This window comes from Myodes glareolus, chromosome 4 (genome assembly GCF_982192425.1).
Source record: "Myodes glareolus chromosome 4, mMyoGla1.1, whole genome shotgun sequence".
Taxonomy (NCBI): domain Eukaryota; kingdom Metazoa; phylum Chordata; class Mammalia; order Rodentia; family Cricetidae; genus Myodes; species Myodes glareolus.
Genome location: NC_142029.1, coordinates 13,277,093 through 13,304,820, shown reverse-complemented (window position 1 = coordinate 13,304,820; position 27,728 = coordinate 13,277,093). Strand labels below are relative to the sequence as shown.

The 27,728-nt window shown below is 44.9% G+C and overlaps 1 protein-coding gene and 1 long non-coding RNA gene across 4 annotated transcripts in view; one reads left to right on the top strand and one right to left on the bottom strand.

Moving 5' to 3' along the window:
* Window positions 1-27,728, bottom strand: part of LOC148122197 (uncharacterized) — a 250,853-nt gene that overhangs the window by 123,435 nt on the left and 99,690 nt on the right. The window lies entirely within an intron of this gene.
* Lrrc2 (leucine rich repeat containing 2) lies at window positions 707-26,200 on the top strand. 3 transcript variants are annotated; one of them, XM_048424196.3, is made up of 9 exons: window positions 707-863; window positions 3,822-3,968; window positions 7,078-7,285; window positions 11,404-11,560; window positions 15,053-15,189; window positions 18,373-18,518; window positions 21,880-22,035; window positions 23,445-23,581; window positions 25,456-26,200. In XM_048424196.3, exons 2-9 carry the CDS (start codon window positions 3,844-3,846, stop codon window positions 25,503-25,505), a joined length of 1,116 nt encoding a protein of 371 aa, XP_048280153.2. In that variant the 5' UTR covers window positions 707-863; window positions 3,822-3,843; the 3' UTR covers window positions 25,506-26,200. The 3 variants fall into 3 exon arrangements, with proteins under 3 accessions (XP_048280153.2, XP_048280155.2, XP_048280154.2); XM_048424197.3 differs by lacking the exon at window positions 707-863 and adding an exon at window positions 905-1,122; XM_048424198.3 differs by lacking the exon at window positions 21,880-22,035.

The window sequence follows — 27,728 nt, the reverse complement described above, 5'->3', positions numbered from 1 at the left end:
CTTGCCTATTATCTCAGGGGTATTAGTTGGTGTTAGTGGGTTGACCTTGAACCAAGTGTAAATGAGGATGACCTTGCCCTCCTGACTCCCTGCCTCTCCAGGGTTGTGGGTATGCTCCAGGACTCCAGATGCAAACCAAGGTGTGTGAGGAGTTGTTATTATGGGTTGGATTCCTGGGAGAACACTAGAGTTCCTTTACCTATTGGGTGTCATCCCAGGGTCTGCCATCAGTAAGAGTATTTCCTCGGTAGCAAACGTTTAAGCAATGACAAGCAAGCAAGCAAGCAAACAGACCAAAACCAAACCAAAACAAAACCAACAACAAAAAACCACACACACACCAAACAAACAAGAGCCAAAACATAAAGAGATGAAACCCAGACTTTCAGAGTATTGTTTCATACATCGCAAAAAAACGTTTTCATAATCTTGATTCCTTCCAACGGGCTTTCTAATCCGGTCTCTTGTTTGGCTCATAGTCATAGAGTACTGAGACCACAGAATGTTTTTCCCTCGGCCCTGTTTAGTTCTGTTCACCCAAGGTTTTCCTAGTTGGAAAGCGCTGGCCCTCTGTGGAGGCGGCTGGGCTCATTCAGTAAGCCTGCTGTGCCCGGGTGCCAAGCCCTCCCCGACCAGATCTGTTTTGTCTCTTGCTAGGCTGAGTCACATAGAATAGATAGATAGTTTATCAGCACATGTCCTCCAGATCATATTATCCGCTTACAAATATAGCCTGTTAGCGCACAGGCACGGCAGTCCTTCCGCTGGGGGAGTTGCTCTGTCGGTGTAAACAGCATCGAAAGCGGATTACAGCGTGGTAGCCGGGGCCGGGGACTGTCAGCACCCACCCACCCACAGGAAAGGTGAGTGGCGGTGGTCTCGGTCCCAGAGACAGAGGGGTGCGAACTAGCAGGTGGAAGCGCCTGCCCTGCGACTGCGCAGAAGCCGAGTTGGGCGTCACGGCTGCTTGCGAGAGGGACCCGCCACCACGCCAGCGTTGTGACTTTGGCTGTTTACGGCTTCACCTGGTGCCGATGAGCTCCAGCCAGCCACCATCCAAGCACACAGAGAGGACCAGGCTTTGACCGGTGCTCAGTTCAAGAACCACACGGGTGCCCTCAGGTGGGTGGCTGTCTGGACGAGGTCCTCAGGAATCCTGGTACTTTCGAGAGGACCATTCAGGTGCCCAAAACTGAGTTCCAAAGTGCTGTCTCGGGGTGATAAATCATCTTTGTTTGTGCCCTCTTTTGGTCCTTGGAAAATACGCTTGACGTCTAACAAGGAGGGAGGGTTGGGGGAGTGGTCTTTCCTTTCACAAAACTTCGCGCGCCCCCTGGCGTGGGTGGGGCAGGGGTTGGGGCAAGAGCGGCAAAGAGATTGGAAACTCAAAGAGAATTGTCCAGCTCTGTAAATAGCCCAAGTGTGGCGGCTTCTTGGCTTTTTCACCAGGGCCTGGGGCGTTCTCCAGTCACCGGTCCCATAGAACTGGCTAACCCAGTGGGGAAAAGCCCCTTAATGCCCACGTTCCTCTCTTGTGTTAGTTTGGGTGCTTGTTTTTAACAGGGTCCCATGCAGCCCAGGGTGGGGACGGAACCTAGGGTTCCCTGCACGGCAAGAACTTTAACTGAGCCATACCTCTTATTTACATCTTACACTTAATTGATGACCAATGATTTGTCTCAATTTCTTTTCTTTAGTTAATTGGCATCTCCTCCCTATGCCTTACTGGGTGACAGGTCCCATCCTAAACTGCCCTTGATCCAAGGATCACAGAGTGCTCGCTCACCAAGCCTGGGAGCTGAGTGCTGCGGTTGTATTTTGTCCACATGAAAACCCAGCAGCTCTGTCCTCAGGGCTATGTGGCCAGCAAGCCAGGAGGCAGGGTTCCAACCTGGGCCATCTGACTCAGCCCCTGTCCTCTTAATCCTTCCTGTGCCCTCTGTCTCCCCTGACTTGATCTTCCAGTTTAACAAATTACCCTAACAATCATCGACTGTCCCAAGGGAAACTGATCGGGCAGCACAAAATGTAATTCAGTTTAGAATTCCACTGAGAAGTAGTGGTGCCTATTCTGACCTTACTTTAAATTTAACCTCCCCCTCTTAAACAAACACTGTTCTACTAGAAAACCCATTCTGCCTTCCAGATGCGGAGTATAGTCCCACCCCCGCACCTTGGGGTCTCGAGCAGTTCCTATTGGCTGCAGCCATTCTCTTGTAGCGAGCTGGACGGATGACAGAGCATCTTCCCATACAGCTGCCGCCTCTCTCTCTACCCACAAAGCGGGTATCAAGTGATGTGGCCTCAGTATGGGAACTTGTGTTGGGTCTCCTCCAAGTTCCTCCAGATATTTCACATGATGCTCTGAGCTGTTAACTTGGTACCCACTCCACACCTCCAGCCCCCTAAACTCTAGAAGCAAAGTTTATCAGTTGACAAGGGAGAGGCTAGGTGACCTGAATGTTTCCCTCCTCTCCCCTGGCGTATGATTGTTGAGTGGAGACCAGACCTCTGGTGCCAGGGGACACATTTTTCCAGTCATGCCCTCTGGCTCCGGGGAGCCAGTGCTTTTGTCAAGCGATTCTGACATAAATGGGGGGAGGGCATGGAAAGTGTGTCAACTAAATCTGCATTGATGGTTGTATCCCCTGTCACTTCCAACACCGCTCCCACCCCAACTTGCCAGTTCGCCAGCCACTCTCTCTGCGGGGCTTCCCTCTTTTTGTGGACCCATGGCAGTTGGTTCAGCCCCACACGTCTGATTCTCTGACTCAGATGCTGAGCCAAAATATATCCCAGCTTCCAGATGTTTTGATATTCTCCCTAATAGGCTGAGGACAGATGTGGGAGATGTGGAAGGTGTTTTCTGGCTTCTGTGGGCACTACACGCACATGATGCATAGACGAAGATACAGGCAAAACACTCATACACATAAGAATAATAAAGTTTAAAAAATCTGGCCTGCTGGTATAGCCCTGTGGCATTCCTCACTCACCCTGCACCTCCACTCTGGTAAGCTCCTCCCAGCTTCTCATTCTGTAGATGCAGTCAGCTTTCCTTGGGCATTTTGGTTGACTTTAAAAGAATTTTTATTTTAAGATGTTGTTTATTATTGTTTTTGTTGTTGCTCTCTCTCTCTCTCTCTCTTTGTGTGTGTGTGTGTGTGTGTGTGTGTGTGTACAGGTCACACATGTGCCATGTCATGAGTATGAAGTCAGAGGACAAGTTTTGGGGAGTTGGTGTTGAATCATGGACCTGAACATAATAAGGGTTTTTGTTGTTCTTGTTTTTAATGATTTTTTTTTTGCCCCCAGCAGTAAGTTTCTATTTCTTGAAGTGTAGATCTTTCCTCCTTTGTCTTTGTAGCATCTCCCCGCACCTGTCACACAACAAGAAACAGAGGTGATTAAGGTGCCCAGTCTTACCACAGCCAATCAATAATTCAATTATTTCTATAGAGGGATTGTACTTCTATAGAGGATCTGAGTTTGGTTTCCAATACCCATATCAGGTGACTCACAACCATCTGTAACTTTGGCTCCAGGGCAATCCAAAGCCTTGGCCTCCTTGAGTACCTGCAGGTACTCCCCCGCCCCACTCTTTTTTTGTTTGTTTGTTTGAGACAGGGTTACTCTTGTGTAGCCCTGGCTGTCCTGGAACTCACCCTGTAGACCAGGCTGGCCTCGAACACAGAGAGCCGCCTGCCTCTGCCTCCCAAGTGCTGGGATTAAAGCTGTGTGCCACCAGGCCTGGCTTGTGTGTGTGTGTTTCACGAACCTGGTCTATGTGCATACGAAACTGACATATGTATTTTTTACAGGTAACTTTATGCTGCTCCCCAAATGGGACACAAAGTGGTCGTGTTTGACATTTCTGTCATCAGATCCTTGTGGGAAACTCGTGTCAAGAAACACAAAGCATGGCAGAAGAAGGAAGCTGAACGGCTGGAGAAGAGTGCCCTAGAGAAGTACATTCTGGTGCCTGTTATTCCAGCTGGGTGGGGGTGGGGATTCAGGCAGGGTGCTGGCTGATGGGGAGGGGAGCTCTCATGGGACTTCTCACTGTCATGGCCACATTCCTCCATGGACTCCACAGCCAGGTGCTGCCACGCTCACCCCTTTAACAGCGACACCCGAAGTCATGAGGAATTATGTAATGTCCAGATGCTATACTAGACACAAAAAGCCCTGTGCGTTCACCATGTAGAGGCCGCTTGCTGCTCTTCATAGAACTCATTAGACCACCCCACGCTCCCACTAAGCTATTTTCTTCATGCGGTTCAGCTTTCACCTGCTGAGCTGAATTCTAGGTGAGATCCATTGTTTTCATCTGTTTGAGCTGAAAGGATGCAGTCCGTCTCCCAGAAACTTACGAAATGTGAGTTAAAGAGTTCTGGACTGAAAACTAAGTTGACGGTCTGGAGAGATGACTCAGCAGTTAAGAACACTTGCTGCTCTTGGGAGGACCAGGGTTCGACTCACAACCACCTATAGTTCCAGCTCGAGGGTGGTAATGATGCCCTGTGGCTCCTGTGAGCACTGCACACACCTGGTGCGCGCGCGCGCGCACACACACACACACACACACACACACCACTAAGTTGCAAAGCTGGAAAGATGACTCAGCAATTAGAAGTGCTTGCTATTCTCCTAGAGGACCCAAGTTCAGATTCCAGCACCCAAGTGGGCCGATTCATAACCTTCTGTAACCTAGCGATAGGGAATCCAAAGTCTTCATCCCTGGATACTAATGTACGAACATGGCATACATTCATGCATGTACAGGTACACATACACACAAATAAATGCTAACACACACAAACAAAGCCACAAAACGACATTAAGTTGTAAAAAACCCTCGATGGTAAATGTGAGCTTGCAATCATATCAGCACCGCCCAGCGTAACAGAAGGAGGATAAACTCGGAAGGCTGTGTACCCAGGCTTCACACACAGCTATAATTTTATTCTCTGTGAAGAAACTTAAGCTAGAATTCTTGAGTGGTACATTACGGTTAAAGACAAAATGGGACTCTGATTGGCTAACTCATCTCAAAGTGGGTTCCTGATCCCACATCCAATTGGCAAATGATGGAACATTTGTATTGGCTTTGTTTGTTTTGCTTTTGTTCTTCAAGACAGGGTTTCTCTGTATAGCCTTGGCTGTCCTGGAACTCATAGACCAGGCTGGCCTTGAACTCATAGAAAGCCAACTGCTTCTGCCTCTTGAATGCTGGGGATTAAAGGTTTTCGCCACCACTGCCTAGCTATTTGTTAAATTTAAGTTAGCAACCAAAGGTGTAAAGTGTGAATCAGTCAATCAATCAATTTATGTGTAATCTATTTTTTAAAAAAATAATTTATTATTTTATTTTGGTTTTTGAGACAGGATTTCTCTATGTAGCTTTGGAGCCTGTCCTGGAACTAGCTTTATAGACTAGGCTGGCCTCAAACTCACAGAGATCCACCTGCCTCTGCCTCTCCAGTGCTGAGATTAAAAGCATGTGCCACTATGGCCAGGATTATTTTTGTATTTTAAGTGCATTGTATTTTGCCTTCATGTGTATCTGTGTGAGGGGGTCAGATCCTGGAGTTATAGACAAGTGCGAGCTGCCATGCAGGTGCTGGGAATTGAACCCAGGTCCTCTGGAAGAGCAGGCAGTACTGCTGAGCCATCTCTCCAGCCCCCTACAATCTATTTTCTTAAAAAACTATTTAGTGTATGCGCTCCTGTGCATGTCCTGCCACTGCTCACGCGTGGAGGTCAGAAGACAACCCACATGTGGGTTCCGGAGGGTCAGACTCATGCCGTTAGCCTTGGCAGCGAGCGTCTTCACTGCTGAGTCATCTTATCAGCTCCGCTTGTTTTTAAATCACAACAGGGTCTGAATAACCCAGGGTGGTCTTGAACTTCTTGTGTAACAAGAATGAGCTTGAATTTTGTTTTGTTTTGTTTTGTTTTGCTTTGCTTTCAAGACAGGATTTCTCTGTGTAACAGCTCTGGCTGTCCTGAAACTTGCTCTGTAGCCCAGATTGGCCTCGAACTCCCAGAGATCTGTCCACCTCTGCCTCCTGAGTGTTGGGATAAAAGTCGTGCGCCACCACTGCCTGGCTGAGCTGGAACTTCTAATTGTCCTGCCAACACCTACCCTTGCTGGTGTTCTGGGCTGTATTTGTATCGGTTGGTAAATTGTGATATAGGAAAGATACGGGTCTTAAGTTCTGCCTTTGCACTACGTTGCCTGGATCTGCCTTCTGATTTGATTTCAGAAGCAAGAAAAGCTGAGGCAGGGGGATGTCTCAGCAGGAAGAGGTCTTTACTGCTTTATCTGTGGATCTGAGTTTGATCCCTGGGACCTGCATGATGGAGGAGAGAAATGACACCTTTAGGATGTCCTCTGGGCCTCTGTGTTTCAGAGGCTGGCATTGAACCCCTGGCCCTGCTTCTACCCTCAAGGGCTGGGACTACTGGCCTGTGCCAGCGCATGGAGCCTTTCTGGGTGCCTTTCCCCAGAACACTTCCTCCTGTGACTGAAGCCTTTGGAGCTGTGTTAATTATTTGAAGTGTTCCTGATCCCTCAGTTTAATGCCATGCGCGAAACCTTCACGATATCTAATGTGACTTCTTGCCAGCAGAAAGTTGTACCGGAAGGTGATGTTTACAGAGCTGGGCAGCACAGCCAAGGTGTCTGAGTTTAAGGCCAGGCAGGGCTACAGGAGACTCTAGAAGATGACACTTGCAGATAGACCTGGGGAGTCAGTTACAGAAATGTGGGGGCGCAGAGTCAAAAGCTGACATGACATCGTAATATAGTCTTAAAAGAAACCGAATGTTTAGGTAATTTTGGTAGGAGGTTTAGCCAAGGATTCCATCTAACTCAGCGCCATCTTTTTAGTTGTGGTGATTAGTGATTCACAGAAGGGTCTGTCTCAGTTTTCCCAGTATCCCTGGTGGCAGGAAACAAAGGTCAGGATAGGCCCTAGGTAGCCAACAGTGGGAAACCAGGTCCAGGGAAGTGGAGGAGCGAACCTGATTATTTACCCTAGGAAATAACTGTTCTTCTGCTTCCCGTCTTAGGATAAAGGAAGAATGGGACTTCGTGGCCGAGTGCAGGAGGAAGGGTGTGCCGCAGGCGCAGTACTGCAAGAATGGCTTCGTGGACACCGGCACCAGGCTCCTGGACAAGATAGAGAGGAACTCAGTCGCTAGGCAGAGTGCACGGGTCAAGGACAGAGGCAAACGGAGCGATCCGTTTGTGTTTGAACTTTCAGGGACACAGTGGACGGTGAGTCGAGTGTCTGTCTGTCTGTCTGTCTGTCGTCTGTAGAAAGTGAGCACTCAGGGTTGTTTTATGGCTGAGGTTGAGCCTTAGCTTTGGCCAGATGACTGCTCTGGTCTGTAGAGGGATTTCCAGTAGGCACGAAAGAACTCTGCCTCTACTTTGAGCTGGGTCCTCCTGTCCTTTTGTTGTTTGAGACAGGGTCCAATGTAGCCCACCCAGGCTGTCCTTGAGCTATCGCTGAGGCTGGCTTCAGACTGACCTTCTGGATCTGCCTGGTCATGCCCTGCACATCCAGTCTCAGATGTCAGCTTTTAGAAGCCATGTAACCTGAAGCATTATCTTACTTCGTTTGTATGCATTTAAAAAAAAATGTACTTTTTTTTTTAAGTGCTGGGGATTGAGTTCATGGCTTCATGTGTTAGGGTTCAAGAAAAGCCCCAAAAGAAGACCAATAACCACATGTATGAAATAGCAAGAGTGCTTTATTGATTCCAACATTGGGGTGGCAAAAGGGGGACCCTTAAAGAAGCTTACAAGCCCCTTTTAAGTGGAGTTAGGGGAATTCCACAAAGGAGGGATTAATCTGGGGTTGATTGGTGGAAGAAAGGTTAGTCTGGGAGCTGATTGGTGAGAGTTGACTGGTGGGAGGCCTAGTGGTTAGGTACTTTCTTGTAGCAGGGTAGGGGAAGCTATTTTAGCTTGCAGAAGTTGGGGGGTGTCTGCTGAGCTAGCAGACGGGCTTTGGGGACCTGCTGAGCCAGCAGAAGGACCTGTGGTGGGGTTTGCTGATGATCACCTGTAAGTTGTGGTTTTCCTGAGACCAGCTTACTCACTCAGCTCAGCCCCATTCTGTTGAACTGAAACTGAGGTCTCTGTCAGTGAGCCATTTTGCTGGATCAGAATGTGTGTGTGTGTGTCTGTGTCTGTGTATACATGTGGAGGTCAGAGGACAACTTTGGGGAGTTCTCTAGGGATTGGACTCTAGTTGTCAGGCTTGGTGGCAAGTGCCTTTATTTGGTAAGCCATTCTACTGGCCTTCTTCATTATTATTGCTATTACTATTATTATTATTGTTTTGTTTTGAGACAGGGTCTCACTATGTAACCTTGGCCATTCTGGAACTTGTTATGTAGGCCAGGCTGGCCTCATACTCAGAGATCTGCCTGGTTCTACCCCCTGAGTGCTGGGATTAAAGATGTCACCACCACTCCCAGCTCACTTTATTTTTTGAGACACAGTTTCTTACTGAATTAAAAAAAAAAAACCTATTTTGAAATTTTACTTTTTATTTTATGTGTATGAGTGTTCTGCTTGCATGTATGTCTGTCTATGTACCATACGTGTGTCTTGTGTCCACAGAGACCAGAAGGAGATGTCAGATCCTCTGGAACGAGACCCACTGTATGGGTGCTGGGAACTGAACCTAGGTCTTCTGCAAAGGCAGTTAGTGCTTATAACAGCTGAACCGTCTGTCCATCTCTACAAAGTCATCTTTTACTGCGGCAGCAGCCAAGCAAATCTGCAGGAATTGCCTGATCCCACTGGAATTATAGGCACGTGTAGGGATTTGAACTCACTCTTGCTTTCAGAGCCATCACCCTGACCCTTATCTAGTCTTCTGGTGAAAGACCATTGGTATATCATTCTCATGTGCTGTCAACACGGCCCTGGCCACGTATCTACATCATGGCGGTCTCTGTATGTGTATGTGGGTACAGTATGTGTGTGTGTGTGTGTGTGTGTGTGTGTGTGTGTGTGTGTGTGCACGCGTGTGACAAAGGTCGACCTTGGGTGTCTTCCTCAGTTGCTCTCCACTTTGCTTTTTAATCTCATTTCTCACTTTTATTTAGAACTTGTCCATTGGGCCAGGTTGGCAAACCAGCGAGGCCTCCGGGATCTACCCACCATCTCTACCTTTCCAAGGCAGGGATTGAAGATGTGAGCTACCACTCCTGACATTAAAGAGGGTTCTGGGGAGCAAACTCAGGTCCCCAAGCTTGTGAGGCAAGCATTTTCCCAACGGAGCCATCTTCCCAGCCTCTAGCTTTCTTTGAAATGGACCTTGGTGATAATGCCCACTTTACCCATCTTACAGTCTTTTATGAAGAATACCTGAGTGCAGGGAGTTCTTGGGTTGGAAGCTTGTCCACACACAGCAACAGTGGCCACGAGGCCAGTTACTAGCATAGAGCGACTGTTATGCCCCGACCTGCGAAATCCCTCAAAACCAACAAGGAGATCGAGTCCCATGTATAAAAGCAAAGAACCTTTATTTTATGCAAATTTGCAAACTTAGTCTCTCCGCATGTCCAATGTATTGAAATAAATGGAGAGCCCCGAGCTCAGAGTTGGGTTTTTATAGTAGTAAAGGTGGGGGTGAGAGGTTTCTGAGGTTCAAGACCCCTGATTGGCTGACATTTGTCTAGGGGTGTCCCGGTGAGTGTGTGCTGGCAGTTGACCCTATCAGCCACGGTTGGAACATTAGGAATTTCCTTTGGATGGTCTGTTCTTGGGTGGTGCTCGGCTAAACTCAGTTTGTGGTTCTTCCTGCAACCAGGTATTGCTTCAGGGTAAACTACTGAGCCTCAGGCCTCCATTAAACTTATGGATGGCTGAGTCCTACTCTGGCAGGTGATAATGGTTGGAAGTAAAGAACTTCTGTCGGGTGGTCTGTTTCAATTTAGCTTATCATGGCTGGCTCCTACAATGGCCACTCTCCCTACAGCGCGGCACCATACATTGCTGATGGGAACATTATGTTCACCTTCATGGTGTCAGGTGCCAAGTACCTCCCATATAGCACGGGCGTGGTGGTTTGGATTTCTGCAGTGGGACAAATTGCTGCTTGGAAGTCCTAAGCACCTTTCCACACCATTAGTTCTAATCACAGCACCCTTGAACCAGGGAGGATGTGGTTCACTGTCATTATTCCTTCAGAAGTCTAAGCCAGGGAGACAGCACAGCTGAAAGCAGGGGAGGCTGGGTCGGAATGGGCTCCCTGCACAACCGCTTGTCCCTGAAGCTCCTCCCTCCACTATAGACTCATAAACCTAAAAACACAGGAGGGTTTGCTGTGGAAAACACTAGTTATTTATCAAATATTTCTAAAAGCAACTACAGAGTAAGAGAAATAGAACATAAATGTCTAAAACAATCAGGTGTGCTCAGTTTGCACCCCGCAGGGCAAATGCACCCCGGGATAGATATAGATGCAGACCAACAATTCATAATCATGAGCTTATTTAAAATATGGGAAATTGTTTGCAGGTTTTTAAACTCCCTTTGTGCAGTTCTCAAGCATGAACTTTGTAGATGTCAATGTCTGTCATGATGTCAATAAATGGAATATATAGGGCAGATCTTATGTTAGAAGATGCGTGCTGTTGATAAATATTGTGAAACTGGTCATCTGTGTTCACTAGGATTTACACATATATATATCTTAACTACACATATTATATATGAGATGTGTATGTGTGTGTGTGTGTGTGTGTGTGCACCTATGCTTGTATGAGCTCAGAAGCCAGAGGGTATGTTGTGTGTCCTGCTCAAACACTCTTCCCCTTATTCTGATAACCATATACATTGCATGGTTAGTATACTTAGTTATATTTGGAGACAGGCTCTTGATAAGTTGTTCAGGCTGACCTTGAACTTGTGGTACTTCTGCCTCATCCTCCCAAACAGTTGAACTTCTAGGCCTGCACCACTAGGCCAGGTTAGGATTTGGTTTTTATTCTCTCTCTCTCTCTCTCTCTCTCTCTCTCTCTCTCTCTCTCTTTTGGATTTTTGAGACAGGGTTTCTCTGTAGCTTTGGAGCCTGTCCTGGAACTAGCTCTTATAGACCAGGCTGGCGTCGAACTCACAGAGATCCTCCTGCCTCTGCCTCCCAAGTGCTGGGATTAAAGATGTGCACCACCACCGTCCTTGATTTTATTATCACAAATTGGAAATGAGGTTGATCAGCTACTGTGAAATTAACAGCAATCGCCGCTGGCTTCTGCAGAAATGCACCAATATCTCACACGCCTTTTCTGTTTTGGCTAAATCCTTGGTCTGGTGAGGCTTTGTGTACATGAGGAACTGAGACTGCTTCTGACCGACTGTTCCTTCTGTTTCAGGAACTGCCAGATTCACTGAAGGAGCAGACGCACCTCAAGGAATGGCACATCCACAGCACCCTGATTCAGATCATTCCCACGTACATCGAGCTGTTTCAAGCCATGAGAATTCTGGACTTGCCAAAAAACCAAATCACATGTCTTCCAGCTGAAATTGGTAGGTTACTCGGCAGGTATTTCCGGCCCTTGTCGGTGGTGAGCAGCCAGCTGTGGGGCAGGTGACGCAGTGCAGCCAGCTGTAGGGCAGGTGACGCAGTGCCAACACCCCATTTCCCCCTACTCTCCTGGATGTCCCTCAGCTGTTTCCCTGTTCCCAGAGCCACTGGCTCAGTGTCCCCTTTGGGACATGAAATACCGTGATCTGCCTGCCTGACTTGGCATTGATAGACATTTCACAGTTGCTTAGAAACCTGAAGTCATGGGAATAGGCAACACTGTAAGAATTGTCTGAGCCAGGCAGTGGTGGTGCACACCTTTAATGCCAGCACTTAGGAGGCAGAGGCCGGCAGAGCTCTGCTAGTTTGAGGCCAGTCTGGTCTACAAAGCCTGTTCTAGGACCACAGGACTACATAGAGAAACCTTGTCTAAGAAAACCAAAAACTAGGGGGCTGGAGAGATGGCTCAGTGGTTTAAGAGCATTGCCTGCTCTTCCAAAGGTCCTGAGTTCAATTCCCAGCAACCACATGGTGGCTCACAACCATCTATAATGAAGTCTAGTGCCCTTTTCTGGCTTGCAGGCATACATATGGACAGAATATTGTATATATAATAAATATTAAAAAATAATAAAATAAATATTAAAAATAAAATATTTAAAGAAAAAGAAAAGAAAACCAAAAACCGAAAACAAACAAACAAACGACAAAGGGGTGAAGGGAGGAGAGCAGCAATCTTGGGAGGCCACTGTGTGAGCTGGGGCAATCACTCAGACAACCCACCTTCTTATGTTCTTATCTGCATGGCGATCATGGTGTGCTCGATTCACGTGGTTGTCATGAGGCTGCTAGAATTCTTTACTGTCTCAGTCATGAAGTGGCAGGAGAGGTGAAGGTTGAACAACTATCCTGGAAAAGCAAACTGACATTTTTGGTTTGCTAATTTTAATTATGATAAAGTATTCGTTTTCTTAGGATGCCTATGATGTGTTTTTTTGAGTATTATTTTATATTTGTTATTGTACTAGTTTTTAGTTTGGAGTTCGTTGTATATATTTTCAAGCAAGAATCAGAACTAAGGGCTGGAGAGCTGACTCAGCAGCTAAAGGTGCTTACTGCTCTAGTAGGGGACTCAGGTTTGATTCTCAGCACCCACATGGCGGCTCACAACTGCCTGTCACTCCAGTTCCCGGGAGGATCTGATGTCTTCTAACTACAGAGGTCTCCTGCATGCATGTGGTAAACATATACACACATAAAATAAATATTAAGAAAGAACCAGAACTAAAATACAGTATTTTTCAGTCATTCTGACAATTCCTGTTCCTCGGGATGTGTTCACATCCCACTTGACAAAGTTGGGATATTCATTGGGGGACTGGAGAGATGGCTCAGAGGTTAAGAGCATTGCCTGCTCTTCCTAAAGGTCCTGAGTTCAATTCCCAGCAACCACATGGTGGCTCACGACCATCTGTAATGGGGTCTGGTGCCCTCTTCTGGCCTGCAGGCTTGCACACAGACAGAATATTGTATACATAATAAATAAATGAATAAGTAAATATCCGTTGGGAAGCATGACATAGAGTTGAAAGAATGCGTGTATGAAAGATGATGGTGTCCGACATGCAGTCTGCAAGCAGCCGTCCCCTTTGGTCATTTACCATGCGTCTAGAGCTCTGTGCATATTTCTGTGTCTAGCTCAGGCCCCGGAAAGCGCACCAGCAAGCAGTGGCAGCTTCTGCCCTCCTAGGAGCAGCTCTGATCTTCACAGTCAGGGCCAAAGAGTCAACTCTTCATGGGGTTTGCAACTCTTCATGGATATCGATGTTGTCTCTTTTTACTCCTTGGTCTTTTACTCTTTGGGGGGCCCACCTCCCAGCTCCCAAATAAACACACACAGAGACTTAATATTACTTATAAATGCCCGACCTTAGCTTGGCTTGTATCTAGTCAGCATTTCCTAAATTATCCCATCTACCTTATGTCTCTGGGTTTTTTTTTCTTTTTCTATTTCTGTGTTTCTTTCTTTATTTCTTACACTATGGCTGGCTGTGTAGCTGGGAGGCTGGCCCCTGATGTCCTCCTCTCCTTCTCTTGTTCTTCCTTGATATTTTCTCCTTCTATTTTTTCTCTGCTTGCCAGCCCCGCCTATCGTTTCTCCTGCCTTGCTATCAGCTGTTCAGATCTTTATTAGACCATCAGGTGTTTTAGACAGGCCAAGTAACACAGCTTCACGGAGTTAAGCAAATGCAACATAAAAAAACGTAACACATCTTTGCATCGTTCAACAAGTGTTCCACAGCATAAACAAACGTAACACATCTTACAATAATATTCCGGAGCATGCCTGGCTGCAGAAGACAAATCCACTACACAGACTCTGCAATGACTGAGTCAGAAATGTTCCCACAGCCTCTTGTATGTGAACACTTGGCTTCCTGTTGGTGGCGCTGTTGGGGAGCTGTGGAACCTTTAGGAGGAGGAGGCTGGCTGGGGGAAGTGTGTGAGTGGGGATGGGCTTTGAGGGTTTTATAGCCTTGTTCTACTTTCTCTGCTTCCTGCAGTGGACAGATGTGCAGTCAGTCAGCTTCCTGCTTCTGCGTCATGCCTTCTATGCCATTGTGGACTCTCTCTTTGGAACTACACACCAAGATCATTTTTTTTTCTCTTTCAATTTTTAAGCATTTTATTTATGTATATTGGTGTTTTGCCTGTGTGTGTAGCTATGCACCGTGGGTATGCAGTGCCCAAAGAGGCCCAAAGAGAGTGTCAGATCCCCTGGAAATAGAGTTACAGTTTGTGATTAGTTGCCCTGGGCATGCTGGGAGCTGAATCTGGGTCCTCTGGAAGAGCTCTTAATCACTGAACAGTCTCTGCAAACGATCTTCTTTAAACTGCTTCTGGTCATGATATTTTATTAGAGCGACAGGAAAGGAATTAATGGCGGTTAACTGCAGTGTCACAGAGATTAAGCAGCTAGAGAAGCGGAACCAAACAACAAAACCCACAAACAGCCGCAGCGCCTACAGCGAGATGCTCTGACGGAAGACATTTAACAGAGAAAGCTCAATGTGCAAACACGAAGTTAGATCTTACGTCTCCATAACCTTTTTTCCTTTCCCTTTTCTCCCTTTGAATTGCTTTTTGGGACAGTGCACCTGTGCAGAACTGTGTAACCTTACAGCTTCTGTATTTCAAGTGCTGGATAGTGGGCACTCAATGCCATCTCTGGGCTCTCTGACATTAGGGGAAAGTTAAACCCCCGAAATCCATTTCTGTTCTGTTTGTTTGTTTTGTTTTTGAGAAAGAGTCTCACTATGTTGACCTGGCTGGCCTGGAACTCACTGTGTAGCTGGCCTGGAACTCACAGAGATCCGCCTTTCTCTGCCTTCTGAGCACTGAGATTAAAGGCCTGTGCTCCTGACCAGCTTGTTTCTGTTCTTAAAAGGCTTCAAAGGACCTGCTCCATTGAGGTTAACTTTTTGTGTTGCTAGGTCGCTTGAAGAACCTGAGAGAACTCAATGTGAGTTTCAACCACCTGAAGAATGTTCCCCCGGAGCTGGGAGACTGTGAGAATCTAGAGAGGCTGGACTGCTCTGGGAATCTGGACCTGGCAGAGCTCCCCTTTGAAGTGAGACACAAACACCTCTGCCCTATGACTCCCTGTCGTTTAACTTATAACAAGGCGTGTTCTATACTGTGAGGAACTTTTACTGACACCTCTAGTCTTCTTTTTCTTTCTTTCTTTTCTTTTTAATTACTAGATTGTTCTCAGGCTTTACCTGAAAATATAAGAGTTACCAGACAACTTTGAAATAGGGCAAAACTCGAGAACTTACGTTATGCAATTTCAAAGCTTACTATAAAGTCACAGCATTAAATTAACATAAAGACAGACCCACAGAAAATTGGGACAGAATTAAGATTTCAGAGAGAAATCTCTATAATATGTACATATATTTAAATATATATGATTTTATTTTGAGATAAATTTGTAGTCTTGACTGACCTGAAACTTGCTCTGTATATGGGGTTGGCCCTGAACTCAGAAAGATCTGCCAGTCTCTGCCTCCTGAGTGCTGGGGCTAAAGGTGTGAAACACCATGCCCTATAACTTTATTATATTTACAATCAATTGATTTTTGAACAGAATTACCAAGAAAATTCAATGGAAAAGGACAATAAATTTAATAGAAGGTTTTGGTAAAATTAAAACCCTTACCTAACTCCATACTTATGACATACATGAAGAATTTGAAAAACACCCTAGATGAAGGAAAGCAGATTTAAAAGAATGTTGCATGAAATTCCAGGAAGAAAAGTGTGTAGAGAAGGAAAGTAGACCCATGATTTTCTCATGAAAAGATTGAGAGCACAGAATGACAGGCAGTAGGAGGAAGAAAATCTGAGCAGAGGTGATAGAAATACCCTGCAATTGAGTTCTGGTACACTGTACATCTGTGATGGGTATGGTTGTGGCATGCAAACTCCTCGTTGGAGTTTGAGGAATTAAACAAAGGAGCACTTCTTGTTTATTACCATCTAGCATGCTACCAGGGGATCTCAGACTCATCCCTTTCCTGCTCCAGCCTCTGTTTGTCATGAACCCCTGGTGTAGTCAAAAGGGCCCAGCCAGGGAGTACCTCTCCAACATGCCCACTCTGTCATGTGTCTCTTTGTTGGTTCTTTTACAAAGCCAAGTGATACGACCCTGCTGTAGACTTCTGAGAGAGTAGACGTAAAGGGGTAAGCACAAGAATAAACAAGACTTGTGAGGCAAAGGGGAAGATACTGAAATCCCCTGGCGCACAGCTGTCCCTGTTCAGATACGAGCTCTGCGTATGCTCACTGTGGGTCAGATTTTGAGCAATAAAACTGACTTAGTCAGGGTTTCTAGTGCTGTGGTAAACACCATGACCACAGCAACTTGAGGAGGAAAGGGTTGATTTGGCTCACACTTCCACATCTCATTCATCATCAACGGAAGCCAGGATAGGAACTAAAGCAAGGCAGGAACCTTGAGACAGGAGCTGATGCAGGACCATGGAGGGGTGCTGCTTACTGACTTGCTCCCCATGGCTTGCACAGTCTGCTTTCTTATAGAACCCAGGACCACCAGTCAGGGATGTTACCACTCACAATAGGCTGAGCCTTCCCCTATCAATCACTAAGAAAATGTTTTACAGATGGGTCTTATGGAGGCATTTTCTCAATTAAGGTTCTCAATTAATTTTCTCAATTAAGATGAATGGTAATTTAGATTTGTTTTTGTTTTGTTTTCTTTTTCTTTTTTTAAAATTTATTCATTATGGATACAATATTCTGTGTGTATGTCTACAGGCCAGAAGAGGGCACCAGACCTCATTACAGATGGTTGCGAGCCACTATGTGGTTGCCGGGAATTGAACTCAGGACCTTTGGAAGAGTAGGCAATGCTCTTAACCACTGAGCCATCTCTCCAGCCCTTTATTTTCTTTTTCTGCCCATCTGATTGTTTATACCTGGGGCAGAAGCCTTAGTCTGGATTACAGGCACCCAACACATCTCTTTGATCATTCACTGACACATGCTGCCTTCACAGTCATAGTTTGGAATTCCAGACAAGGACATAATCAGAGTGTGTCCCTTTGGTAGAGTGTATTTCATGACAGGGAGAGGGAATTCATATTAAGCTAAACATGGGCATAAACCCAGAGCTTTTTCCTTCTGCTGTTCACTACCGCTCTTTATTAACCCAACTAGCCCTTTGTCTCGAGTAATTTGTAAAACTTTGTGTGCTTTAAATGTCTTTATTTGTTTTGTATATGCAGGTTTATTTGTACTTGCATGTTGTCAAATGAGGAAGTCAGAGGACAACTCTTGGGAGCTGGGTTTTTTGTTTTTTTTTTTCCTTAGTGTAGGTCCGGGGGATCGAACTCAGAACACCAGGTTTGGCTACAGATGCTCTTACCCACAGAGCCATCTTGGTGGCCTGATAATGTGCTTGGAGAGAGAGTATAATTTTACTCAAGGATGTTCAAAATAAGTCAGTAAAAAAAGAATTAGCTTCTTTCATGTTTCATTGTAGCTATCAAACTTTCATAACCAATTCCAGATATGAAATGTTTGTTCAACTTTATTCAAAGTCTATAGATTTTCTCTGAAGCACTATATCTCCCCATGTATTTGACTTGACATGTTGCAAACAAGAACTGTGGATAGCAAACCAAAACAGAAGAGCCCTACCCTGCTTAGCTACTGGGGCCAGACAAGAGGAAGAGGACTTTACCATGTCATCTAACCCATCCAAATGCAGATTTCCTCAAGGCTTGTCAGAACTTGTTAATGCCATCCTTGCCACACCCTAATTCATAATTTGAATTTTCTACCTGGGCATAGTGGCACACACCTCTAATCCTGGCAGAGGCAGGCTGATCTCTGTGAGTGAGAGGCTAACTTGGTCTACGTAGTGAGTTCCAGGACAGCCAGGGTTTTGTAGTGAGACCCTGTCTCAAAAAATAAACAATGCAAACAAAGCAACAGCAAAGACTTGAGCTCTCTGCCTTCTGTGCCTGTGCCGTTCTCCACCTGGGAGACCCAATTCCAACGTTCTCTTCTCCGTGAAATCTTTTCAGACCCCTGACCACTGCTCCCTCATACTGCGGGGTAAAATTACCCACAGTTAATCTGGGTCTTCCAAATTAACTGAATCTATCCAATCCCTCCCAGATTTATTCAGAGAAGTGTTCCCATGGTGATTCTCACTCCCATCAAGTTAACAATCAGGATTAGCTGTCACAGAGGGTCATTCCAGTATTCTCTTATTCCTTTCTAGCTGAGTAATTTGAAGCAAGTGACGTTTGTAGATATCTCAGCGAACAAGTTCTCCAGTGTCCCGATCTGTGTCCTGCGGATGTGCCGGCTGCAGTGGTTGGATATCAGCAGCAATAATCTGAGTGACCTGCCGCAAGATATAGACAGGTAGCTACTTGCACCCTAAGGTGAGGTGTATGAACTCATTACTAACACTTTAAGATTGCTAACACTTTAGATACGCTAGCACATGAATAGCCTTTGAAATCAACTATGTTTCCAGAGTTGGGCTCTAGGAAATGCTAGAATAAGACAGTCTCCATGTGCATCACACGCCCATGCACGTATGCACACTCGAACACTTCTTCATTGTCTTGCTGAATTTGATTTACTTCAGTTACTCACTTAGTTATCTATTTGTCTGTTTACTTAATGTCAGATGTTTCCGCTTGTAGCCCTGACTGCCCTGGAACTTACTATACAGACCAGGTTGTATATGCGCAGAGATCTGCCTGCCTTTGCCTCCTAAGTCCTGGGATTAAAAGTACACAACACCACACTTGGATTTTTATTTTCTAAAAGCATTTTAAAAATTGAGTGTGTGTACTCAACAACAGAGGCCTGAGAATAACTGAGGGAGATGCTTCTCTCCTTCCACCATGTGGGTCCAGGAGAGCGAACTAAGAATGTCAGGCTTGATGGAGGCACCCTTACTTGCTGAGCTATCTCACTATATTTTCCTTCTCTCCCTAACTTTGAGAAAAGTAGCCCAGGTTAGCCTCAAACTTAGGATCTGCCTGCTGCTACCTCCCAAGCACTAGGCCCAGGTACAAATGCAACCACAAACAGCTTAGAAGAGATTTTTGTTTATTTTTATTTTATTTTTGAGATAGGGGCTTGCTCTGTAGCCTGTAAGGGCTCGGAACCCACAATGCTCCTGACTCAACTTCCTGAGTGCAAAGATCACTGACGCAAGCCTCTTGACTAGGCTTCAGTCTTTTATAGAATAACATTGCTAACTTTACTCTACAGGAATGGATAAGAAAATTTATTATGTATAGAGAAACGTCATCCTGCTTAGAACAACACAGGGAGGGGAATTTTTTATTACTTTTCATTTATTAATTTAAGGTACATAATCTTTTTTTTAAATTTTATTTATTATGTTCTGGGCACCAGATTTCATTATAGATGGGTGTGAGCCATCATGTGGTTGCTGGGAGTTGAATTCAGGACCTCCAGAACAACAGTCAGTTCTCTTAACCTCTGAGCCATCTCTCCAGCCCCCAAGGTGCATAATCTTTAAACAAAATTGGCATGTTAGTTATGTTGTTAAATTATATCCAAGCAGCTGTTTCCTTTATAAAATGATTATTATGGGCTGGGGAGACGTCTCGGTGGGTGAAGTGTCTGCTGTCCAGGCTTGACGACATAAGTCGGATCCCCAGCAGTCCTGTAATAGCTGCGTGTGGCTGCTCCCAGCGGTAACCCTAGGGCTCGGGTGGGCAAAGACAGGGGGTCCCCAGAGCTTGTGACAATCAGGCTAGCCAGTTGGTAGTCACCAGGTTCAGTGAGAGACCCTATCTCCAAAGACGAGGTGGAGGAACTGGTGAGATGGCTTAGTGGTTAAGACTGAGTGCTACTCTCTGAGGACCCGAGTTCAGTTCCCAGAACCCACATCAGATGGCTCACAACTGCCTGGAACTCCAGTTTCAGGAGATCTGACTCAACAGGCCCTTGCGCTCATATGTACATACTCACACACAGATACACTATGTAATTTAAAATTAAAAATAAATTAAAAGATAAAGTGAAGGGTCTGGGGAGGTAGCGTCAATATTACAAGAACTTACTAGTCGGGTGTGGTGGCTCACACCTTTAGTCCTAGTACTCAGGAGACAGAGGAAGGCAGATCTCTGTGAGTTCAAGACCAGTCTGATCTACATTTCGAGGTCCAGGACAGCCAGGACTACATAAAGAGACCTGGTTTCAAAAAACAACAGAAAAGAACACCTAACTGCTCTTGCAGATGTCCTGAGTTCAGTTCCCACACTGGGAAGTTCACGACTACCCGTAACTCCAGCTGCAGAGCACCCAACACTCTGGCCTCTGTGGGCATCTGCACTCATGTACATAGACTTGAAAAAAATAAAAATAGTTCTTCCACTGGCGAGCCACAGTGGAAGACCCTTGGTGTTGACCTCTGACCTCTAGGTGCTTGTGTGTACATGTGAATGTGTACCTTCATGCATGTGCGCGCGCGCGCACACACACACACACACAATAAAAATAAAATACATTTAAAATGTAACCTGTCCTTTAAAAAATAATTGTTGCACAGAAACGTGTAACGTGAGCTAGGTTGATTCAGTCTTTTATGCCACTGATATTACTAGGCTTCTTATGTTGGTCCTGGAGAGTGGGCTGGACCTAATGGATGAAATATAACCTGTGGCCTCTTGGAGTCTGTACTCTTTTTGTTTGTTTGCTTGTTTGTTTTTTGAGACATGTTTTTTTTTTGTGTGTGTGTGTGTAGCCTTGGCTGTCCTGGAACTAGCTCTGTAGAACCAGGCTGCCCTCGAACTCACAGAGATCCTCCTGCCTCAGTTCCCAAATGCTGGCATCAAAGGCATGCACTACCTCTGCCCAGTGGAGTCTACACTTTTATTTACATGAAGCGTAAATAAACTGGGACGATTCACAGACCAGCCTTGGTTTAGGCCTGAGTGTGACACTTCTCTGCCCTTGGTCCTTGGGCGAATGAGGCCAAGTGAGACTTACTTGTGTTTGAAATGACAAAGGAGTTTTTGAGATATTCGTGATATTACACAAGAATTTGTAAATGAATGAAAAAAATCTGAAGGAAGAGTCTCCAGATTAGAATAAAAATAAAATAAAGCAATCTTAAAATATATTTTTTTTTTTACATTTTCCTTCTTGTTCCATGGCTTTCCTCCTACTTTATGTTGAAAAAGAATAGTGAGGGGCCTAGAGAGATGATTTAGTGCTTAAGAGCACTGGCTGCTCTTCCAGAGGCCCTGAGTTCAATTCCCAGCAACCACATGGTGGCTCACAACCATCTGTAGTAAGCTCTGATGCTCTCTTCCGGGTGGGCAGGCATATGTGCAGTCAGAACACTATACATAATTAAAAAAATAGCGAGAGAAGACTAAGTTGTATGAAAAGAAATGCCTTGCTCAAATCTGTTTGTTCTTACAGCAACCCTGGGAAATGCAGGAGACACTGTATTGTTACTAAATCCATATTTAGTATGTGATTAAATCAGTAAAATAAAATCTTCATAGTTCTGTACATAATCTAAAAAGATCACACTTTATCTAAATGTGAAGGGTAAGCTCATGGTTGCACACACATTTTGGTGGTGACGAGCCAAGCAGGCTTGCTCATGGTTGCACACAGGTTTCGGTGGTGATGAGCCGAGCAGGCTTTCCCCGCAGGAGCAATGCAGTTCCCTGCAGTTCCCTGTAGTTCACTGTGGAGTCTGTCCTGAGTCCTAGCTTCTCCGCAGGCTGGAAGAGCTGCAGAGCTTCCTCTTGTATAAAAACAAGCTGACCTACCTTCCTCAAGCCATGCTCAACCTCAGAAAGCTCACCTTGCTGGTTGTCAGTGGGGATCACCTGGTGGAGCTCCCGACTGCCCTCTGCGATGCCTCCACACCTTTGAAGTGAGTACGTGGGAAGGGGAGGGCTCCAGGACAGCCTGCCTCGACATAGGCAAAAGCCAGCCGCCTCTCGCTCCAGACTGCTGTTTTAGGAGCCCGATTGGGTGATCCTCACACACCTGAGCATGCGCCCCTACTCCACTTTCTACAGGAATTTGAAGGGGTTTGTTCGTTTGTCACATGCCCTGAGTAGGACACATCACTGAATTTCTGGAGTTGCAGAAACTGCTTGCCAATGGGCAGCATGAGGTGTGGACACAGCTTAGGCCTCTCAGCTATCTCTCAGCTGTCATGTCCCCATTGTCTTGGGGAGGCCAGACACCGTTCAAGCAATCCTCTCTGTTCACCTCACCTTGTGACTTCCCACTGTGAACTCCGAAACAAAGACACCCACCCATGCAAAGATGATACGGGCTCCAAACTGGGGTGAAGTCTTGCTTACTCCCCAGAAAGATGACAAAGCTAGGGACCGTGTCCTCCAGAACCTTCGCGTGTATCTTTATTTGCCACTATGAAGAGACCGAAATAAAAACTCTTGGATGGTGTATTGTGTGCAAGATAAAGGGGAAGCAGGGTTCTGATTGGCTGACTCGTGTCTTTTAATTTCTATCAGCCAGGGTCTCACGTGACTTGGCTCAGCCACTAGTAGTCAGGACTGACCTTGAACGTTTCATCGTCCTGCTTCCACAGTTTACTGTGGTGCTTGCGCTCACAACCAGAGCTTTACGCACGCTAAGGAGGCACTCTGAGGACCACGCTGTATCCCCAGACCTTGGTTATTGATTAAAGAAAAACAGTGATGGGCTGCATGGGACTCAGTGGTAGAGTGTAAAAAAGAAAGAATTAACAAATAGGTCAATTAAAGAAACTACTGCTTTAGAAAAAAAATCTTCACACTCTTTAAATGTTGATTAAAAAATCAGAGTGATTATATATATATACATATATGTGTATCTATCTATCTATCTATCTATCTATATATATATCTTTTCATTTTTCTCTCCCTTTGCTTTTGTTTTGAGACAGGGCCTTTCTCCATAGCCCTGGTGTCCTGGAACTCACCATGTAGATCAGGCTGGCTTCAAACTCACAGAGATCTAATGGCCTCTACCTCCTATATTCTTATTTTTCAAAAAGATGTATTTATTTTATGTGTGTAAGTGTTTTGCTTGCCTGCCTGCGTGCATGTATAGTACATGCATATCTGGCACCCTCATTGACCAGAAGAAGGCGTTGGATGCCCTGGAACTGGAGTTACAGACAGTTGTGAGCCAGCATGTATGTACTGGGAATCGAACCCTGGTCCTCTGGAAGAGCAGCCAGTGCTTTTGACTGCTGAGCTATCTCTCCAGCCCACTGGAGAGGAGTTTTGCAGGTGAACATTCTCAGTAAACGTGTTACTTTCCCCACAGATTTATAAGCCTTATGGACAACCCTATTGATAAGACCCAAAGTCAAGACAGCGATGAAATTCTGGAAAGTGAACAGGACCGCCAGCATTTTGATAAAGAGTTCATGAAAGCATATATTGAAGATCTTAAAGAACGAGGTGAGTCGGGAATATTTAAAACCATCTAAGGTATATTATGCAACCTCCACGTGTTCCTGAAATACATACATCAGCATCAGTCAGAATGACAAAAAAATTATTTGGGACTATTTTTGAACCAATGGTGCATTTTCTTAGAACATGAGGTTACTTTTCCTCTCATTTTTATTAGTTCTTTGAGAATTTCGTACAATGCATTTTGATCATTTCATCCCTTCACGCCTGGACCCAGCCACCTTCCCTGCCCAGTTTTGTTTGTCTCTCTCTGTTTTAAAAAAACCCATCAAGTATAGTTGGTGTTGCCCATATAGTCTGGACTGTGTGGCCTTCCACTCGAGCATGGGCAGCCTAGCAAGGGCTGCACCCTTAAAGAAAACTTATTCACCCTTCCCAGTAGCTACCAGCTACCCCTTAGCTAGGGTTGGACCTGCCTGGCCACCTCCTGTGTCCTTGCTGGAATTTTGTCTGGCTTCACCATACACAGGTCTCCTACATGAAATGTGAGATTTTGCTTGCATACTGTGTGCTCGCTACATATGTCAACTGTATGACAGAATACAGAGGCTGAGAAACACACAATTAAAATGTGAAGGTTGTATTAATATGTAACCTTTAAATTATGAAAAATCATTATTCATATGTATGTGTGTGCGCACGTGTGCATGCCCCTGATGTGGAGGGCGGAGCTCGTGTGCTTAGGTGTGCTTGTGTGAATGTGGAGGTCAGGAGACAATTTATGGAGTCCATTCTCTCCTTCTGCCTCCATGTGTTCTAGGAATCAAGCTTAGACCACCTTGTTTGCATGGCTGAGAACCCTTATCCACTGAACCACCTTGCCTCCCAGTAAATGACATTTAGTTATTTTGATAAAATAGTATTCTAATTTAATAGAAAAATAAGACTCCATTTCAAAAATCGATTAAAAAATTTGAAAGCATCAGCTCTTCTAAACCAAACACCGTATAAATGTCGCAAACAAGGAGAACACACTTGGCCAGCCAGGAAATAGGCCCTCTCAGACTTGGTTTTCCACAGCACGTTGTATCCTGAGGAGCACAGATAGAGAACTCAAGAAGGCCTGGGAAGGGATTTGTTCTTGGGTTCAAACTCAGGGTCTTGTGTATGATAGACGTTTCTCTACCACTGTGCTACCCCCTCAAATGGACCACTGCTTACCACTGCTTAGCTGGTATCGGCCATCTGTAGATGCAGCTTGGCTGTGAGCAGAAAGATGGACACTACATACTGGGAGGAACAAGGCTGAGTCTATTAGTAAGAGCTTGGGTTAGAAATAGCCCTGATCTCTTCTAAACTGTATCGTTTTCTGCCTGCTGCCTTCAGTCCCACGGCCTTCACCATCGATTTCATCAGCTGTGTTATTACACGGTCATAGTTCCCAGAGCCTAGAGGGAGCTGTGCGGGGTGGTGGGAAAGACCATAAAAGAAAGAGACTGAGTGTTAGTATCGTAGATCTAAACACTTCTAAACTTGGCCTACTGGTGATGCCTCGTACATCCTCTATACTTAAAATATGAAGTGCCATTACTTGACATATCGATGCAAGTCACTGCATTATGGTTATATTTCATAGTAAGACTGGATTAATAAGGGACTGGAGATATGGGTCAGGGGTTACGAGTGCTGACTGCTCTTCCAGAGGACCTGGTTCATTTCCCAGCACCCACATGGCAGCTCACAGTCTGTAACTCCAGTACCAGGGACTCAGACACCGTCTGACCTCCAGGAACACAGGGAGTGTACATAGAGCACAGACATACATACATGCTAACAAAACATACAAACACATAAAATAAATTGATTAATTAAAAAGAGTGAGTGAATACCTAAGTATATATATTTTTTCTTTATTGCAGAAGCTGTTCCCAGTTACACCACCAAAGTTTCATTTAGCCTTCAACTTTGATCTGATCCACCTGAAGACCACAAAATCTTACAGCTCTGTGCTCTCCGTCTTTGTATACTCGTTACATCTTACAGGAATTGTGGCTTGTGCTAAAGGACAAAGTCTAGAAACTACCACCATCACTGTTAAGAAAAATAATCTTCAAATTTCACTCATGGAAGAGCGATGATTTGCATATATGTTAATATTAATAGACTTATTTGCATATCCTTGATCTAAATAATACACATTTAATATTTTAGGAACGACATTCTTTAAAAAATACAGCAGCCAGGCAGTGGTGACAATGGCCTTTACTCCTAGCACTCGGGAGGCGGAGACAAACAGATCTTGAGTTTGAGTCCAGCCTGGTCTACAGAATGAGTTTCAGGACAGCCAAAGGCTGTTACGCAGAGAAACCCTATCTCGAAAAAAACAAACAAACAAAAATACAGCATAAAGAACAAGTTTTGAAACTGGATGCGTTATTTTCAGGAATGCAGGGCTGGAGGATTGTAAACGAAAGGATTTACCACCGTGAAAGTGTTTCAGTGTACTAGCGACTTCTATTGAGAGTAACGCTCCTTGACTTTAAACAAACTGCTATTTCCACATTTTAAACTCACTTTGGCAAGTACATTGTAAATTATATTTTATTTATGTATTTTATACATAAATACATAATACATAATAATAAATTTTATTTTATTTCTGTATTTAATTGCATTTTAACTCTCAGGAGAGGCTGAAGGTATAATTTGGGTCTTGAGGATGGAAGGGAGGCTGGCATATGTAGTGCATTGGACCCTAGGTGCTCTGGTGGCGTGGGCCTGGGAAGGTCCAAATGATGTGCCTGGGGAGCCCTCCTGCCCTTTCAGTTCTCCTGGTGGACCTGGGACATCAGAGCAGAGCAGAGGCAGTGCCCTGGAGGGGTCCTGGAGAGGTCCACACTGACGACCCCTAGAAAGGCTTCCATGTGGTGTAGAAGGAACAGCGGGCTGCATTCCCGCCCGCTACCCAGCTAGCTTTACCTGAAATAATTACATGGAAACTGTATTTATTTAAACACTGCTTGGCCCATTAGTTTCAGCCTCTTATTGGCTAACTCTCACATATTGATCTAACCCATTTCTAATAATCTGTGTAGCACCACGAGGTGGTGGCTTACCAGGACCATTCTAACCTGCAACTGTCTCGGAGAGGAGAGTCATGACGTCTGCCTCATTGCCTTCTTCCTCCCAGCATTCTGTTCTGTCTACTCCACCTATCTAAGCTGCTGTCCTATCAAAAGCCAAGGCAGTTTCTTTATTAACCAATGAAAGTAACACATAGACAGTTAATCCTCCTCCATCATTTTCCCTTTTTCTGTTTAAACAAAAAAGAAAGGCTTTAACTTTAACATAGTAAAATTGCATATAACAAAACAGTTATCAAGTAAGAATTACAGTTACAATATTTATATCTACTTTATCTTTTATCATAACTAAGGAAAACTATAACTAACCATTCTTCAACTCCATCACAGACTCCAGAAGGATATAATATTACCTAAGCAAACAAGAAATAAGCAACTTCCAACTCTAGAAATGACAGAGACATCTCGCTGCCTGGATAGTCACCCAAAGTTCTTTTGTACCGTTGGGGCATCCATCTTCAGACTTCAGGCCCATAATTTCCAGCAGACATTTCCATGAAGCAGGAAATTTCAAAGGCAGTTCAGTCACTATCTGTTGTGTCCTGCAGAATGTCTCGCAGACTCTTTCATGAATCAGGAACCCCAAAAGACCATCTCACCTTTAGGCAAGTTTAGCAGTCCTCTCTCTGTGGGTTCTTTGTGTCCAGTTTATGCATCAGTCCAGGCAAGAACAGTTTCTTGCCCAAATGGCTATCAAGCTCCATAAGGAGCCTCTTCGATGCCCATCTTCCTCTTGAAGTAGATTGGTGCTGCCAGGAACAGACGTGTCTCATTGTCATGAAAACCCTAGTTATTAAAACATTAAATGCCATATTCTGTAGTCTTTGAAAGATATGAAGAATGCCTATCTAACTGAAAAATATCTCTATATATCTAGAAAATCTAACTAACATGACTATAAGCTTGACTATTATTGATGATTATCCATTAACAACCTATATTTCCTAATTATACATTACATTTTAAAATGAACTACACAATCACAATACCTTAATCAAGATCAGAAATACATATACATATAACAAAATTGACCTTAAATTCCATACCAA

What these genes read in the sequence shown, in the direction of transcription:
- Lrrc2 (XM_048424196.3), top strand. Translation starts at nt 3,844, where the DNA reads ATGGGACACAAAGTGGTCGTGTTTGACATTTCTGTCATCAGATCCTTG. An exon ending in TTTCAGGGACACAGTGGACG is followed by an intron (nt 7,286 to 11,403) that starts GTGAGTCGAGTG and finishes CTTCTGTTTCAG; the next exon opens with GAACTGCCAGATTCACTGAA. An exon ending in ATGTCTTCCAGCTGAAATTG is followed by an intron (nt 11,561 to 15,052) that starts GTAGGTTACTCG and finishes TTGTGTTGCTAG; the next exon opens with GTCGCTTGAAGAACCTGAGA.